Genomic DNA, 19,489 nt, shown 5'->3' with positions numbered 1-19,489 from the left:
TCTGGATGGGAATAATTTAAGCCTTAGGATCTGGATATTTTTTTCTAGCTCAATCTGCTCATGGTGCAAATTATTCTTTTTCCATATACCTCAGCTTACTTGTTTTAAAACTACAGATTAATCCATTTTCCACTTTGGAAAGAACAACTAATGGAAAATGATACAGAAGTTAAACTAGCATTTTACAGCTGGATCCAAAATTCTTTCCTTCTTATGACAATCTGCCTAGAATATCTCTCATAAACGAACCATAGAAACTTTGCAAAGTTACCAAAGGGTTTAAAAATTCACTAGACAAGCACGAACACGATACCATGGTTTCTAATACTCACTAGCACACTTTGTCATACCAAATGAAAGTATTTATGAAAGATTAACACTTCAGTATATGGAGTCCTATTGTAACCTCCTGCTGCTGATTCTCTACTGAAAAGCAGAACTGCCACTTTTTCATAACTTGGTGAAATACTGTATTATTGCTCATACTGTGCTCCTCATAATCAGACCTTTAATGGAGTCAGCATTGCTCTTCATGCTGAAAAGATGAGGAAAATAGTACCGAGATGATATGACTCACAACAGATCGCCACAGTAATCAAACTGGGAACAAAGTCCAACTATGAGGCATTCTAGACCATTGCTTTCACTTTACCAGGCAGGTTTTAGATTTTGAAGAAAAAAATAATATTCATATGTCTTTAATAACAAAATACTGCCTTCTCTTTTCTGCAGTCAGGCTTAAAAAAACCCCAAAACAACCAAAATCAAACCCACCTGCAATCCTAACCTGAAGAAAAAGAACAAATACATTGGGTGATACTAAATGCACCTTAAAAATTATAACAAACAATGTTCTTTAGATGTTTGGTGAAATACAATACCAGAAAAAACCACACAAGCGTGATTGATTACCTTTTCCTTCATGCAGAATTTAAGATGGTCAGTCACAACCGATGAAACACATCATCCAGACTGTCAGTGCTAGCATGGGTCAGGATGTTCTCCTCTGTCACCCCTTGAAACAGCTCCACTTCTGGAAGTGTTTCCGAAGAGTCTTGATTCTCTTGGTGATTTTTATTTAGATCTTCAAGACTAATAATATAATCTAAAACAACAAACAATTTACAAACTGTAGCCAAAGACACCTGCAATTACCTTACGTAGTCTGTCACTTAAAGTACGTGAGGATAGAGTATTTCGTATTTCTAAAGCAAGCTTTCATTTCATCAGAATACTCTTGATTTTGCCTCCTAAATGGCCTCCAAAATAAACGATATCTTTCAGGTTTGTCTCTGACAGGGAGGGGGGGGGGGGGGGTGGAGAGAGAGAGAGAGAGAGAGAGAGAGAGAGAGAGAGAGAGCATGCATGCAAGCACATGCACGTGTGTGTAGTCTTGCTCTTGTGCTTCCTCTCAGCTCTCCAAGAGTGTCCTTTTCTGTGTTTTTAAAATAGAGAAACTCCTCTCCTATTTTACAGCAAATTCTATCAGCTTCCAGGGAGCTACTATTGTCCATTTTTAATCTCATCTTATGGAACTTGTGAAATTATACTACACTAACATGGAAATAATGGAAAAAGACAACCAGCAACCTCATCCCATAACCTCCACACTGCAGGAATTAATGCACGCAGAAGTCCAGAGCTTCCCATGGGCCCTGACATCTCTTGCTGCTCAACTGTGTGACCTACTGTTATGCTGGCAATTTTTAGTGATCATTAAGTTTAATTAAGTTGAAGATGCTCAACCTTCCAGAGAAATAAAGTCTAAAGACTTTATGTTAAACAACCTTCTGATCTGGAATGGGTAAACGTCAGCTAAGTATTGGATTAATCTCATATGGGAAACTTTAAAAGGCAAGGAATTTCAGCACTTGCATCAGGAAATGTGAAGTGATGACTCACAGCAACCATAGTTCTGCCACACTATGTACAAAATCAACGGAGGCACAAATTAATTTATCGCATCCTAGTGCTTTTGCACAAAGGAGAGTGTTACCACTCATTTGTGCTGAAAACCTTTGACACACTTCAGCATTAACTATTTTCTCTTCTGAACAAGAAGTATTAGATACAGGTTTTGATTCACAGAACACACCTACCCAAGGCATTTCCATCCTGTGATAGATTTGCTTTCTGTTTTTCCTAAAACAGATAATAATAGTTCAGATAAAAGAACAGGTGAGAAGAGATTTTATTATTTTGGGAAAGAACAAGGTCTATGCTCTATTTTATAATTATTATTTCCTTGTATTTACAGGATTTTCCTCATTTCCACTACCAGACACTGCTTGTGTTTATTATTATTAAAGTGCTCCTTAAATAAAAACAAACCTTCACAAAGTAACAGCAACAGTGGGGGGGGAAGTAATTTGTAAGTTAACACTTTCTAACTAGACAAGGAGAATTCATTTGTTGTCAGTCACTGAGAATGACTTCTCTGCTGCAACTCTTTGTAGAAGTAGCTATGAACTATACACTATATATACACTACAGGTACAGTGGAGGATGAGATTTGATGGGAGAAAACTTTAAGGAAAACAACTGGATGACGGTAGGTTGTACTTAATGCACATAGGCCAGGTCAGGACACAAGTATCAAGGAAAGGGTTTGGGTTTTATTCTCCTTCAACTACTTCATACACATTTCTGAAGCTGAACTTTCAAAACCTGAACCCTACCATGGCCTCGAGCCGATTCTGGAAATATTCAGAAGAGTGCATAAAACATCTGTCTCCTCGTTGTGGGCATGAAAAAACAAAGCAAATTTACTAGCAAAGAACATAATTTTGCTTATGAACTGAAGAATTCCTCTTTATACCTGGAATATTGGAAAGCCTTCCAAAATCCCCTAAAATTCATACCTCCACAGAGGTCTTCCACAGTAAATAGATCATCTTTGAAACTTTCCAGTCAAGAGGAACTATATAATCATCTGGCAACAAGGATTCTGCAGAAGAAAATATTTTTTGCAGTTGAGTGTTCAAGATCTCTCCATAGCCAAAATATATCACTGAATTACAATTTTTGCACACTTTTTATATATATATATGTACTTTTTAAAAAGCAGCTATTTAAGTGAGCCAGCAGCAAAGTCAGAATTTACATTTCTAGAATCTAGGGACAGCGCACAGGAGGGGAGGATGGGGAAGGAGATTTGGGGTTTGTTTCTTTCTTTAGGCAAAGGCTTTTCTACAATACTTTCATTTCCACACATACTCCCCCGAAACTAGGCACGAATGAGAAAACCAGAAAGCTTTCAGCCCACAAATTAAAGAAAATGCAACTTAAGTAACAATCTTTAAATTTTAAAATGTTTAATTATAGGAATCTGTGCAATATCACTAAAGAAATTACTTCCATAATGTTTTAACTCTAACACCCTTTAAGAAGCTGAAGCGATTCTTTGTAGGAAACCAGTCTAAAATACATTCTACACTTGCATGAGAATCATACAGGCTAGTCAGTCAACTAAACCTTCCATTTATAAATAACCAAAGATGTTTATTTACGAAAAAATTCCCCTCCAAAATAATTTCTGCAATTGCCAGTGTTGTAAAATACTACAGCTCAAATATGTACATGAATAAATAGTAGTCTATCAGTACATAACAGGCCACAAAAAAGCGTAAGAATTTTTAAATTGTAGGAAAATTATAGTCAAATGAGAATGTGGCCAGCAGGCATAATTTTGATGGGAAAAAAACCCCACCAAACAAACAGCAATCACAAGCTGTCAGCGCTTCAGGGAGGTATTCAGGTGGCTTTATATTTCTTAAAGGTTATTTCCAAAGGAAACTCATGTAAACACCAAAGAAGTTCACCTGTTACTGAATCAGAGAAAAATGGCATTTGGTTCATTAACTGTTTCTGAACGCCTGCTTTTTCTTTTACCCTGGAAGATCCCAGTTTTCAAGTCATGACCAACTCCTTCTAAGACGATTAAATTTAAGATCACAGATATGAAGACTCACCACGTTTGGAGGAGAAAAACATTTTATATGTAATAGCTGAGGACACCAGCAGTACTTCCCTGCCCTGTTTCAGCTCTTTATGGTAAGTTCTTTGCTGTGTGGTGCCAGACTTAGATAGCGCACTGCAGGTCCTTTGGGGACCAAGCCACGTAATGCTGCCAGTGGTCTGCATCACTGTTCTGACATTGCCATCAACTTTTGTAATAAAAGAAAAGAATCCTGAGGTCAGTTTGGGCAGCTAAACAGACATAAGCTGCTCCTCAGCTGTCATCTTAACCTTTTCATATGAAAATACATGCTTAACCTTAAATTCTACTGAAACAAACAGGTGTAAAGGTCTACGTGATGAAAAACCAGCCTGTGTTTCTTAATCCTATTTGTTGGCCAAATCAAAGTTACTGTTTTGCCACCGATTAAATTTGGACCAAAGAATTTGCAGAACTTTATGCACAGGGAACATGGCTCTTTCAGCAGGTGCATACACAGCACCATGTCCTAGGGTGACTTCCAAACAAATGTCTGTTGTTGCTGCTGCTGGCTGCAGATCCATTAGGTTACATCAGCCTGCAGTAAATCTGGAAATCAGGGTTGCCACACACAACTCCTTTCAGGACCGACTGCCATACTTCTAACTGCTAACTTGAAAGGATTAAACTGAAAGCACAAAAATATGACAATTGGCCCTCTGGAAGGCAAGTATACAACGCTGCAACACTTTCTAATCATGCATGATTAAAAAGAAGGTATTCACTATCAGAAAATGCATCCCTGTAAGTCTGATAATCAATTTCAAGTTAAATAAGATTTTGGGAAAGATTTTCAACGGTACCTAAGCCACATAAGAGTGTATGAAAACTACTAAATAAAGAAAAAGGAATGCTACTATATTAACCAAGTGGAATATAAAAACAAACATGCAACCTTTGTATAAAAGCATACATTTTATACCATGTTTTCATTCAGTTTTGTAATCAACGCAGTAAAGTCTTACTCAGTAGGATGTATTAAAACATCAACAAGAGCTCTATGCTTTGGATTTAAAGTTAGCTAAGGTTTTGTAACCAAAATGACCGTGGCAAAACCAAATGGCACATTTGACAGACTGAAAAAATGTTTAGGTAATAAATAAAATAATCACCAAAGCAGCAGTGATTCCTTTCAATAGCATTAATATTTGATTAATTGGTACCTGCAATACAAATGAGTATTTAATCATAAGGTTTTTTTTGTTTGGGAGGAGTGTTTTGGGTTTTGCTTGTTTGTGGGTGTGTGTGAGGTTGTGGGTTTTTGGGGGTTTGGGTTGGGTGCGTGGGTGGTTTTTTTTTTTTCTTTTATGTAGGAGTAGTAAGAAGAGTATTACCCAGTGGAAGACCTGGAGAACCAAAGAGCTGCACAAGTTGAAAAGCAAATCCTAACGATAAGGGAAGTCCCAGAAAACTACATCTCATATTCTCATCTTGATTATCTTCAAGTTGTGAGGCCTCTGCTGGCTCAGGGTCATCTGCTTCACGCACGCTTTCACTGCAGCTTGCCAATATACTAGAAACTTCTGGATATTCAGAAAAAACTTTAACAGAAGACACAATATCTGGTTGGCTATTTGTAACCTCTGAAGAACACTGTTCACTCTCGCCCTCTTTTTTATCAACCACCTGTTGTTGCTTAAGAGTTCTAGCTTGCTCCTCCTTCATCCTGGAAACTACAGAAACCCTGCAGGAATATTTTGGTGTAGAAGATTGTTCTGAATGAATGTAAGAAATATCATGTAACAGAGCATCTGTATCCAGGGTGAGTAGGGAATAGGTTGCCTCAGTGCCACTGTAAGGTGCAGAATATTCCTGCAGAGCATGGGCCTGTTCACATTCCTCTCCATGGTTCTTGCTTAGAAAGCTTTTTTGCCTCACTTCCAAAACACTTTTTTGGGGAACATCATCTTTTATCGAAACTTCCTTCCCTTCCTCTGTACTACCACCAATCTGTCTTGGTAGATTAAACTTCGGTGCCAAGTTGACAATTCTTCTGTATTTTTTCCTCTTTGATATAATTGGTGCAGCATCATTTCTTGGAACATTTACTTCACTTGAACGCTGCATGAAGGTGGCCCTGGTTTCCACAAGGGAATCAAAGTGCACTTCACCAGCTGGAGTTGCCAACAGACCGTTGCTTATTACATTGCCAGCCTCTTCAGTTACCGTTACATGATGGTTTTCCTTTACCAATCCTTCATTTGACTGAGAGCAGTTTAGCTGTGTTGAACAGTTCGTATGAGTCTGTTTAGGTTTCCTCATTTTTGGGGGTCTTTGTTCACCTACAAATTTATCCTCAGACGAAGAAGAAAGAGAAACTTGGTTATCAAAGCCCAACTGCAATTCTTCAGTAAGTAAATTAACTGAAAAAAACCCCCAGGCATTAGAGCTATTCTCTTCTGCTTTTAATGCACCTTTGTCCCCTGTGTTATTATCAGGCATGTTATCACGTACGTTTGAATTGCAAGGCTGAGAGATTTCTTTTTCTTCACCATTTAAACTTAACAGTTTAGCTTCCATGTCAGGTTCCAACGTACTCTGATAGGATCCAAATTTGTTTTCTGTGCTTAACAGTGGCGCGTTACAATCCTCAGAGATGCCTTCTGTTTCCTGGATGGAATTTTTATCACTGCTTATTTTTAGGAAACTGCTTCTGCAAAGATTTTCTTTGTGCCTTGGATTTGTTTCCTCATCATCTAATGCATATTTGGTTAGGTTTTCAGTAGGAGAAGGGTTTATATCTATTAGAAGTGAACTGTCACTTTCTACAGGCAGTTCATTTCTCAATGCACTGTTCAACATTGTTGAGACCTCAGACACAGTGATGGGAAACCTTTCTCTTGAACCCACTGCAGCTTGTTTTAGGCTTTCATCATCACCGTCAGGCTGCTCTTCACAAACTGTTACTGGATCCTCTGGACCTTTTCTGAATGTGCACAATGATTTGCTGTTTTCTTCTGAATCATCCTCTGCACTTTCTGGTATGTCCTGGTCATCTGGAACTGGGGGATGAGCTGCTCCCTCTAACATTTTCTTCATACTTTCTGTGTGATTACCTTTCACTTTTTTGTTTCTTTTTCGCTTTTTCTTCTGCTTTGCTTTTGTCAACAGGTGCTCAGAATTCTTAAAAATCGTCTCCCTATGTGAAAAAAAATAGTTAAATGTAAAAGTATTTCAGTAACAATGTATTTGTGGCATTCAATTTGAAGAATAGGTACTACATGTTAATATGATGATCAAATACAGATCACCTGCTTTTTAAAATAGATAAAATCTCAAATAAAACCTTCTATCGATTAAACAAATTTACACCTTGCAATTCAGAACAATCTTGAACACTTTAAACCAATTTAAATAAATATAGTTGTCATCTCATTAACATAGTTTTACAAAATGTATCACAAATCAATGCAAGACCAAACAACATGTTTCTGGATGTCTCTCTAAATGATGTTTCAGTAATAGATACTAAAGAGCTACTGCTATTCTGAAATTTCATTAAATGTCATGCTGAGCAGGAAGGTACTAAGTGGAGGATGCAGTAAGAAAATTTCATCCATAAAGATTAAATGGAATATACTTAAATAATCTGGACTCAAATTCAAAACATACTAACCAAAAATCTGAATAATGTAAAGATACAGTGACTACAGCAACTCTTGATATTTACTGGTCAGTATATTAGCATGGATGGGTACGTATTTGGAAAAAATATTTCATATTTTATCAGCAACAAAATAATACATCACAGAAAAAATAACACAGTTGTAGGCAGTTATTTACAACTAATTCTGTAGCTCTTTTCAGAATGTCTGATTTTTTTTGGTCTGCACTTCTCATTGAATTTAACAGGTATCAGCCCTAACAGTGACTTCTCTGAAATCTTGATGTCAGCCTGTCAGCCAGCCAACCCTGAAATGAACATATGTAAGAAAATCCTTGTCCAGAAACGTAACTTTTCCCTACGCACCTCTTCAGAGAGAGATGAGATTTTCAAAGCTAAGTTTGACTGACAAATCTTTGTATCAAAGATCTGCGCCTTTCTGTAATTCTTCACTTTTCTGTAACCCTTTGTTCAAGATGGTACTTCACACAACATACTAAAGGAAACAAATCAGCAGCTAGAAGAACTATAGAGTAAAATCAGTTAGTTTCTGGGCATTTATATGTAACATAAGCTGGTTTTAAGTGTTGTATTCTGAAATTTTTAAGAGAGAAAAAAAATTACAAGAAGGGGTGACTGTGTGTGCAGAGGGAAAGCCAGTCACTGGGACCTAAAGGTCGCCTACAGAAACCTATCCTTCCCCTTTAATCATTTTGAACTCTGCAAAGCAAACCCTCCTAATCCTCTGTGAAGCACATCAGCAGCCTTCTCAGCCTCAGCGTAGCCACAAAGTCACTTGACTGGAACCGGATTCCAAAGTCTCGATGCCTTGATATCGCTGCAACAAGCACTACAGATCCCTGAAAAGATCTTGGTGGAAAGCACACAAATTTTATTGCCCTATAACGGCATCCAGATAAGACATCCTACTAAGAAACTGGATCTCCTTCAACTGTTGGCATTTACGTCCACATGGTGCTTTCCTCTGAGTAATGAAAACTGACCTCTCTTTTTCCAAACCAGCCTATTTTCAATACAGTGCCCTACGATGTAAGTGCAGTTCTCTATACTGCAGATGCTTGAAGTTAGCAAAGACAAATTCCATGCCGAATTCTGATCACAACACATTCCTTACTCAGCAACATGCCTTTCTCCCCCAAAAAGAGACATGGGATGCCAAAGGTTTAGGATTTAATAGATCTTATTTTTCTATTGAATTAAGTGATATCAAAGTGAAGCATCTGCAACAGCAGTTGGAGAGATTACTTACATATAACCCAGATTTGCAGAAATGATACACTGATTACAGATTATGTCTTAAATCCTGAGATTAACTTTCTTGTTCGGTGATGAAAATTCATGACTTGAAAGTGGTTTTGGAAATTATCTGAAGTTTCAGAAGCATAAAACCCCTTACCAGTTAAATAGAAAATAACGGCCCATTTTTAATTGTTTTTAATGGAGTGGGGAATAAAACATCAGACTCGTGCAACAATTCCAAGAAGAACTTAGTATTGTACCTAAAGGCCCTTGTGCTGCCATAATAACTCTGCAGAAATGACAGTCAAATTGGAATGTCAACACCAGCACAGACAACTAATGAACTTCTCCAGTCTTGGTATTACTGTAGTTACACTCTTGCTTACCACTCATGTCTCCCCAGTGGGAATTTGTGCTGCTGCTGATGGAAATGAACATCTCCCATACCGATTCAAGCATGTTTCAGGTGTCTAACTCCTGGCACATCTGTCAACACTTTCAGGACAATGTTGATAGAAACTTTCTTAGGATAGGATGCCACACCAAAAAGTACTGTGGAACTTAGCAGATATAAGCGGGGGGTGGGGGGTGAGGAAAACTCAGAGGTCATCACATTTATTTCCTCCCCCCATCATTAATCCTGAATAAGGAAGGACAACCACACTGGACAGGATTCACTTTAGAATGTGAGAACAGGAGAAATGCATCCACCAAATAATGGAAGAACCACCACCTGGATGAGCAAGAGAAGCTAACAGCTATTATTGCACGTCAAAATAATAATGAATACAAATGTTGGTCCAGGTTGATGATATAGCATACCTGGATATGACCTTCCATAGTGACACTCAATAGTTCATAATAAATACAACAACCATGTCATATCTATGCTTTGGAAACATGGAGGTTTTCTAGCAGTTCAGCAAAATCAGTTCTCTAAAGGTTTGGAGTTTCTAAAAAAAGGACTAAAGCAAAAAGGAAACTGGTGAACTACTAAATGCAGAATAACAGAATTTCTTACTCTTCACTTTTCCAGCCAACTTCTGTTTTCCGACTGATTCTAAGAAAATACTATCCCAAAGAAACACTCTAATGCACTCTGATGGCATACCTAAACACTTCCTGCTTGGGGTATACCCAGTACCATGTTAAGGTTTTTGCATTTAATGAAACAAATCATTTACTAGTTTTGACTAGTTTTATCTTAGTTCCTCCTCTTTTAATCCACCTACATGCCTTTTGAGGAGTTTTCCTTATTGTAAAACCATATGGCACACAAACATTGAGAAAATTCGAGAACCAGCATGGAGATAGACTTGTCTTCTTTACAGGGGCATTTGCTAGCGAGTTGTTTTTAAACACATACAACACATGCAAAAGGTAAAACCAAAAAGGTGCTGTTTTGGACAATATTTAAATTTTACTACATAGTATGCATTTTTAAAAAAATGGTTAGTAATAAACAGACCAGAAAAAAATGTAATAGTATTTGTTGAAATAGGAATTCCCTTTCTGTAACACCACTTTGAAATTTCTCAGCCTACCGTTTAGACAATATTAAAAGCTTTTTGCCATATCTCTGTTACATGTAGACTGAAAGGTTGTAACCTACTGCTCAAAACAGCACTGCCCAGCTTGACTGAGAGACAGTGCTCAGATGACACACTTTTCTGGATAAACAAATGCATTTTCATGATCACTGAGGCAGAACATACAAAGTAAATAATCTAAAGTTAGTCACATTTTTCTGGAAAATGGCAAAACTAGAAAAGAGTTAGTTATTTGCAGTTGTACAAACTTCAGCTCTAGCATACATCTCAGCTGATGTCTGCTTGACATCAAAAAACGCCTGCAGTCATTGGTGTAATGAAATACAGAATAGAATCATAGAATCATTTAGGTCGGAAAAGACCTTCCAGGTCATCAAGTCCAACCGTTAACCCAGCACTGCCAAGACCACCACTGAACCATGTCCCCAAGCACCACAACTAAAGTCTTTTAAATACCTCCAGGGGTGGTGACTCAACCACTTCCTTGGGCAGCCTGTTCCAGTGCTTGACAACCCTTTTGGTGAAGAAATTTTTCCTAATACACCAGCAATATAGAGCAAGTGATAAATTTATAAAGCAATTCTGTATGACATTTAGCAATGAGGTACATACCTTTTCTGAAACTTATGTTATCATTAATCTCCAAAGTATCTGCAGTAGGTTTTCAACATCAAAATTCTACAAGAGCTGCTTACATAAAATGATATTTACTGGGATACACCTCACCTTCTTCACCTGGTAAGTCCCAGTGCACTGTTGAATTCCTTCTGACTTGACTTTACTTCAGCAACAAACAGAAACAAAGTTGCAATTTTGGAATCTCAGAAAAAGTCATGGTACCAGCCTTTTTGTCACCTATCTTGCCTGTAATACCGAATTGAGTGGTAAAGATCCAGTTCCTCAAAACCAAATCAGATATTGGTATTAAGTGATCAAGGAACTGGAAAAAATACATGCAAAATAACTTGTCAGCATTATTAGGCTTCCTGAAAGGTGAATCCCATCAGAAAGCTGAGTATCCAACTTTGTGATTTATTGCAGCTGAAGAAACAGCTTTTGTCAGCCTTTCTTCCTTCGTTCCAGGTGTCACTTCCACTGCCTGTCTTTTGCTGGCTCTACCACCCTCCTTGTGGTGGAGTTACCTGCCTAAGCCAGCATCAAAAGGAAGTGAGTACGTGCTTTGTTGTTGGGCTGATTTAACTTACCAAAGCAAGAAGTAAAACGAGTGTATAGCTAAGACAAAGGGAAGTGGCTCGTGGGAGCAACGTGACTACTTTCAGCAGCAACATGTCAGGTTGACTCACAGTCCATCTTAAGGAAATTCACCATAACTGATTCATAAGAAATGTTTACACATTTCTCCCCACCCCAAACCAGTAAGATCCTACTAATTGGATTTAATCTGAAGTGACCAGTATTTATTATTCTTTTGTCTCTCAACAGCATTGCCAGTGGTGGTGAGATTTAAATACTCGTCTTCATAAAATATGCTAACTTAGCACAATGCTTAAAGAACTACTCCAATCTTTACCACTTCTACAGGACTGATGTACACATAGTTCTGTGCAATGATCAGCCAGACTGCTGTCCTGTTATAGACCAGATACAAGAGACCTTGATCTAGAGAGCACACAGAGAATACCGTATAATTGGTTTGATCTAAGCATGCCTTTAGAAGGTGTTCATTTAATCAAATACATGGAAAGTGCAACCACTTTTCAAAGTGAAAAACCAAACAACAAATAAAAAAACCAAACAACCAATACACAAAAAAATCTAAGTTCCTGAGGTGCTAGTAAGAGCAATTCAGTTTCAAATGACAGTCCATTCACTCCACAAGAAGCTTCAGGTGGGGTGATCTGACTGATTTTTGTCCTGCTTGGTTCATTTAAGTCATAAATGTCTTATGACAGAAAAAGACAACTGAATATACTGATTGATATATATGTACATACAAACTGAATATACTTGTGCCTAGTATCAAACATTTGCATCCTGAACCAGTGAAAGAACTCAAAAGCCACTTTCAACCTCATTTTAGATGGCACAAAATATCTCACCTGACACAATTCAAAATTCTAACCAGAAAATAAATTAAAAAAAAATCAGCAAGAAGTAACTGATGGATGCTAACAGACAGAGGAGAGACACCATTTTTTGTTTGACTGGGATTCTCTGCTCTGTGAAGTATGGTTCAATGTTAAAAAGCAGGTGAAGAAGAAGAAGAAAAAAAGACAAACTGAAATGCTACAAGTGATCTGAATCCATCTTAAGGGGATGTACTTAAAATACAGAGAAGAAACCTCAGCTTTACCATCAGCCTTCTTACCTATGAAGGCTCATAGAATTGATTTTCATTTAAGTTCTCTCTGTCAACATTTAGTCTTTTGAAGAGAACATGATGGACACAGATGCCAATGTTATGTACTGAAAGTATGGTATGAATCATCTTGTCAAATTTGATGGCATCAGTTCTATTACTTGGATGATACCAGCTCAAGCATGAAAACAACCTGACTGAAATTAATCCAGGATAGACAAGAAATACATTGCTTTGAAAAGTAATTTGGAGAAATAGGAATTACGGTCAAATTTGCACTAGTTAGTAAAGTTTGGTGTAACCAGCTGTGCAGCAGTGCTCCTTTCTATTGATGTAAAGACATTTCTATATGAGACTTCAAGGCACACTTTCAAAAATCTGTAACAGAAAAATCTCACCTTCCCAGACAATGATCAGTCTCAGTTTTTCATTAACTTCCAGACAAACTACGGCACTACTGCATCTGTGGCTATGAAGCAATTAGACCTCACTAAATCCTAAGCATCCCCCTCTCAGCGACACCAGAGCACACTGCATCATACAAAGCTGATGGTCCAGGTTGAACACCACAAAGCACACTGGTGAAGACTGCGACTGACCACACAAACAACATTATCCACTGCAAACAAAGCCCATTTGCCTAACGGCCAACTCACATCTACTGAAAAAACATACAAAAGGTAGAAATTACCTTACAAACCTCAACCTTTTTCTTTCCAAATGAAAAACTGAGTTGCTGTTACACATAGAACATAATCCACAATGTGTTTATAAACTAACCAGTTCAAACACAAGACAGCATCATATCTGAGTGGATCCTTGATTTTAGGAGAAATAAAATCTCTGTTCAAAACCTCAATTCTGTGAGCCATCTCAGAATCCATTTTTCAGTTCCCCTCCCTTACAATCTACTGCTTTCCAGGCATGTGCTTATGGAATTCCACTCAAGAAGTTCTATCCAGGAAAAGACAATTTACTGAGGATCTCATGAAGTTGTGAAATAAATCATGTCCTAAAACATGGTCCACAAATAAAGCAGACTTTCCAGATCCTAATTCCTAAAAAATACCCTCATTGTATATTTTGGCCACTATGGAGTCTAACTAAATAAATCACTACTTTAACCAGAAAATAAGAACTACATATTGTGATATCTCATCCTAGTATTTGAACACATAGATGACAGCCATTCAAAACAGAATATATGGATAAGTAGTACATGAAAAAGATTTTAAAAGTCAAAATTAGATTTACAGGGTGAAGTGTTGGCCTTTCTTACCAAGGCACATTCACACCCAAAACAAATGTAAAATGAAGTTTGAGATAAGGCACAATCAAAATCAACTTGAGAAAAACACGGGTAGGAGTGCAAGGAAGCAACAGAGGTACAAGAGCAGAGTGCAATATTTAGAGGTATGTGATAAGATACGTTCTGTTAGGATCTTTCAATGAAAGATGACACATTTTAGCTGTGTTTAAAATAGCTTCAATCAACAAAACTGGAGAAAAGACATGTAATTAAATATCCACCAGAGCACAGATCATAATTCTGGGAACAAAAGTGTGAGTTTCAAAACCACAGAAAAATATACTGTATGACAGAAAATACTACATTCAGCAAAACAACAAAAAAAAAAAATTCAAAAGGAAAGCCTGGGGGGAAGGGGAATATATATACTCAGTTTTTAAAATAGCACCAGTTTGAACTGAGGTGTTAAAAAAATAGAGAACAAGGTGTAGCTCTCCACACAAGTTTATAGTTCAGAGAAGAAAAGGGGAGGGGGATATGGATCCAGAGTTAGGAAAACAACTGTAGTAACTGAACACACATGACTCAGACAGATCAGACAGATGAGAAAGATGAGTCCAAGAATAAGGGAGGGGAAAAAGTTGCAAGAGGAAAACAGTAAAGAAAACAAATCAGTAAATATTAAGTAACCAGACTCTAACCTAGGTTATAGCAACATTAAAATTCAAATACTTGCAACTGCAGACAATGTTGCTAATCAGAACATCTGCTCTGGGTATTGCAGTCATTCTATGCATCAAAAATGCTACATGAAATATTGAGAGCTACACAGCATTCAATTATAATGGGCATTCTCTGGAAGGTATTAAACCTTTTCAATAGATTTCAGTACTTTGTCATACAGGCATCCAACTTTTACTTACTATTTCTGCATACTACTTATTGCCATTAGTTCATTTCCCTTTTAAACATCTTTCACCAAAAGGACTAGAGATACACAAAAGACACTACGCTTACCCCTTAAAGTTGATTAGTTTTTATGAAACAGCCTTGTATTGTTCATAAAATCATAGAATCATTTATGTTGGAAAAGACCTTTGAGATCATCAAGTCCAACTGCTAACCCAGGACTGCCAAGTCCATCACTAAGCCGTGCCCCTAAGCACCACATCTATGTGCTTTTTAAACACCTCCAGGGATGGTGGTTCCACCACTTCCCCGGGCAGCCTGTTCCAATACTTGACCACACTTTCTGTGAAGAAATTTCCTAGAGTGTTGTGGATGAACAGATGCAGAAAACTGTCTTTCAATCTCCCAATGTGGAAGTGTCAATAGAAGTCTGATTTTGGACAGAAAAAAAAAAAATACTTTAGATAAACACTAATATATGCCAGTATTTTCCAAGTCTGGAAAGACAATACAATTAACAAGAGACGCTGTCATGGACACTGCCTGGGGGAGAAAAAAGGTGATCAGCTACAGGTGGTGTCAGGAACTTGTGAGCAACTCTGCCAATACAGCTATGAAACAAAATAACTGGAATAAATGGCACAGCCAGTTTTGCTGCTACAGTTAAAGCCAGAAACTTAGTGCCCAGCTGAGATAAACAGGAGAATGATGGACTGCTGTATTAATGCAAGCCTGCACCTGACACCCTGAAACCAGGCAACAATTGTGTTAGTGACTTAAAGTCTTTTCTGATAGGTAAAAGCCAACTCTTCTGATATTCTGGACACAAGTCTCACTATATTTATTAGAATATAGTAATTTATGTCAGAAAGGACCTCTGGAGACCACATGGTCCAACCTCTGCTCAAAGCAATACCAACTGAGATCTCGTTGCCCAGTGCCTTGCGCACAGACAAGTTTTGAATACTCCAAGGATAGAGATTACACAACCTAATATCCAATTGGAATCTCCCATGTTGCAATCTCTACCCATGGCTCCACCTTCATGCTCTCCCATTTGGGAGGGGAAGACAGCATTAAGCTGTCTTAGCCATAGCCTTCTCTTCTTAAGGCTGAATGATCCATTTCTCCCAGCTTCTCCTTGTATGTCGGGTGCTCCAGGCCCTGACCACCCTCTGCTCAACTCACTCCGGTATGTCACATCTTACGTGCTCCAGTGAGCTCAAAGCTACCACAACTAACTAGGCAAAAGGCAAACTCATTTAACCTCTTTACAGCTCAATTCCCTACGAAGCAGTGGAAAGCTAAATCATAGTTAGCTATCTTTACTCACAATAAAACCTGTCCTCAAGATCTAGGACCAAAACGGGAAGCATTAGGGACATAATCTAGGTGTTCATTGTTTGAAGCAAGAACTCAGTCTGGATTGCTGGAACAAAAAAGAAAAGAATGAAACGCAACGCTCTAACCGTGCCTTCTACATACACAGAATACACAGAACTCCATTCATACTCCTAAATATAATGCAATTTTGCTGCACAGCCATAAGCACAGTCTTCCAACTGCAGTTTTCATACAGTGAAAATAGTTCAGCAATTTTATCATTGAATATTTAGCACATGTACCAAACCACTGCAAAGAGCTGCAAATGAAGCTCAATTATGTATACCTGCCTTGCTTCAGGTAAAAGATCAGTTGTCTATACTTCTGTTGTCAAGATCCCTGTAAAAAAGTATATTCATCTTATAAGCAATACAAGAAAACTATCAGGAAAAATGCTAAATGGGGGAAAAATAATATAGTTATTCCACTTTTAAGTCTGGTTCATAAGCCTCCATAACCCCTTCATGGTTAAAGGCAAGATGTGGGATAAGCTGTTCAGTGACTTCTTATAGACTATTATAACCTATAGTGTATAGGTTACCAAAACCTAAGGCTGAGTAAAGAGAAAAAAAATAAAATATTGGAGGTATCACAAATAAAGTAACAGCCAAAACCAGGATTACAGGCCCATGACCAAGACTGATCTGTAAATAATACAATAAAGCACTTAGAAATAACCAAAATTTTATTCAGTCAGCTACAGCAGCACTTTAGTCTGTTAGCAATTTAAGATGACATTAAACAACATCCACTAAAGAATTCACTTTTTTAAAATCAGTAGTTAGACAACATGCAAGCACACGTTCCAAAAGTTTTGCTCATAAATTTTTTTTTTACTGTTTCCATCAAATCCTAATTAGAGTCAGTACCAGGAAAATACTTTAAAAGGACAAGCAGGATGATACACACAAGTATAAAGCAGTTACTTTGACATAATTTTCAGGGACCACAAAAGAAAAGTTGAACCCGATTAACAGCCCCAAAAGAAAAATATTTAACATCACTAAAAAGACGAAGTACAACTGTAAATAAGTTACTTTGTGGATACAATATATTCTGACTTGGCACAACATGGTATTGTTACAATGGCACTATATATCAGTGAGATACACATTAAATGGTCAAGGACTGCCTGCCTACCTGAGAAATGAAGTAGCAGAATTATCAGCTAGACGAGAACTGTGAAGACCCGCTCCAGATGCAATACTTCAATGCTTTTATTATCCTTGATCTAGAATGACATTGACAGTATCTCAAGCTAAAGCTACCACTTGCTGCTTCTTCATTACTACAGAAATAAATTTGTCTAATTTGAGATTATCTGACCTTGACAAACCCTGTTTCTTACTACTTTATCTTCTAAATAATTAAAATAGCTCTGTTTTCATATACTTTTCTGTGAACTCAACATAAGCTGATTTACAGGTAATTTCAACAAATTAGCCTATAAGATGAAAGACACCCCACCCCCACCCCCCAAACTGACTGATGTACAAGTAGATTCTCACCTAGGAAAATATTACTAAAAAGCTTTAATCTCTGCTCTTGCTTTTATTTCAAAAGATGAAAATGTAAACATTGAATTAAGTGTCACTGTGGAAAGACTTAAGTATTTCCATATCCAATCTATATGAAGCATCTGACCACTCTTAAATTGACTACTTAATTTCAATTTTGTGAACTGCATTTCAACACTATGTTGTCTTATTGCTCTTTACTGGGCATTGTAATAAACATCTGTTCTTTTGTACGGAAAACCCTCAATTCTCATCTTATACCTAATCACCTTATCTCCACAACGTACCAGCACAGAGGGAAAACATTTCTTCCAGAAAACTGCATTGCTAGGAGGAAACCACAGTTAAAACTACAGATATCACACACATTAATGTGAAAATACAAAAGTAGTATTTTTCCAGTTCACTGGAAATTAATCCTACTGGTCAGCTCAAAGACGAAAATACTGGCAAAGTCTAAATTGCATCAGGGAAGACAGACACAAAACAATTACATATAAACGTTATGGGTTCCATCACAGCTGGACGAAGCCTGGTTTTCAGTTATCTATTAGTGGATAAACAAAGAAAAACTACCATCTCTGCAGAAATTTTCAAGGGATAGATGAGAAATAACAAAACCTTGGCTTTCTTCTTAACAGAAAAAAAGCTTAAAAAAAATTATGCAGCATGGAGACCTAGATTAAAGCAAACCTAGAGGACATGACTACATGATCAGAAGACAGAATTCTTCACAGCAGATCATTTAACATCACAGGTTAAAAATAATACAATATTACATTAGCCTGTCACTGTTTAACCCCAGCCAGCAATTCAGCCCACGCAGCTGCTCGCTCCCTCCCCCCTGGTGGGATGGAGGAGAGAATCAGAAGAGTAAAAGTTGGAAAACTTGTGGGTTGAGATAAAGACAGTTTAATAGGGAAAGCAAAAGCCGTGCATGCAAGCAAAGCAAAGCAAGGAATCCATTCATTACTTCCCATTGGCAGGCAGGTGTTCAGCCATTCCCCGGAAAGCCGGGCTCCATCACGCATAACAGTTACTTGGGAAGACAAACGCCATCACTCCAAATGTCCCCTCCTTCCTTCTTCCCCCAGCTTCATATGCTGAGCATGTCACATGGTATGGAATATCCCTTTGGCTAGTTTGGATCAGCTGTCCCAGCTGTGTCCCCTCCCAACCTCTTGTGCACCCCCAGCCCACTCACTGGTGGGGCAGCGTGAGAGGCAGAAAAGGCCTTGGTGCTGTGTAAGCGCTGCTCAGCGGGAACTAAACCATCCCAGTGTTATCGACAGTGTTTTCAGCACAAATCCAAAACACAGGCCCATGCTAGCTACTGTGGAGAAAATTAACTCTATCCCAGCCAAAACCAGCACATAAGTCTTCCAGGGTTTGGATTTGTGGGGTTTGGGGTCGTTTTATTTTGTTTTGTTGTTTTTTCAGGTTGTTTAGGGGTTTTTTTCTTCTCCAAACAAAAGAAAAATAAGAACATTAAATCACCTGTCAAGGACAAGGCTGATGAAGACACTTGATACCTCAAGAACTAAACTAATCAAACAAGAAACAGCAATTTAGATGAAACAGTAAAACCAGAACTGTTTTCTTCTATAACAACACGTAATCCTACATAGCTGATGCTAACTGGTAAACTGTATGAATGGAATTATATATGTTCTGCAAATTAATTCTCATTTAAATTCCAT

General features: G+C 37.8%; 1 protein-coding gene across 3 annotated transcripts in view; it reads right to left on the bottom strand.

Annotated features, from left to right (window-relative positions):
• Positions 1-11,336, bottom strand: part of N4BP2L1 (NEDD4 binding protein 2 like 1) — a 36,496-nt gene extending 25,160 nt beyond the window's left edge. For 2 of the 3 annotated variants that reach the window (XM_005241165.4, XM_055802457.1), the window contains exons 1-4: positions 5,332-11,335; positions 2,862-2,947; positions 2,100-2,142; positions 913-1,105 (exon numbers count right to left, since the gene is read on the bottom strand). In XM_005241165.4, the coding sequence (XP_005241222.3) occupies positions 945-1,105; positions 2,100-2,142; positions 2,862-2,947; positions 5,332-7,036 (1,995 nt within the window). In that variant the 5' untranslated portion in view covers positions 7,037-11,335 and the 3' untranslated portion in view covers positions 913-944. Of the gene's footprint in view, positions 1-912; positions 1,106-2,099; positions 2,143-2,861; positions 2,948-5,331 lie in introns of those variants that run through there. The other variant, XM_055802459.1, reaches the window with a different exon arrangement.
• Between the last annotated feature and the right edge of the window lie 8,153 nt (positions 11,337-19,489).

Source organism: Falco peregrinus, chromosome 4 (assembly GCF_023634155.1).
Source record: "Falco peregrinus isolate bFalPer1 chromosome 4, bFalPer1.pri, whole genome shotgun sequence".
In the NCBI taxonomy this organism is placed as follows: domain Eukaryota; kingdom Metazoa; phylum Chordata; class Aves; order Falconiformes; family Falconidae; genus Falco; species Falco peregrinus.
The sequence above is the reverse complement of the archived record's forward strand: the minus strand, read 5'-3'. Positions and strand labels throughout refer to the sequence as shown.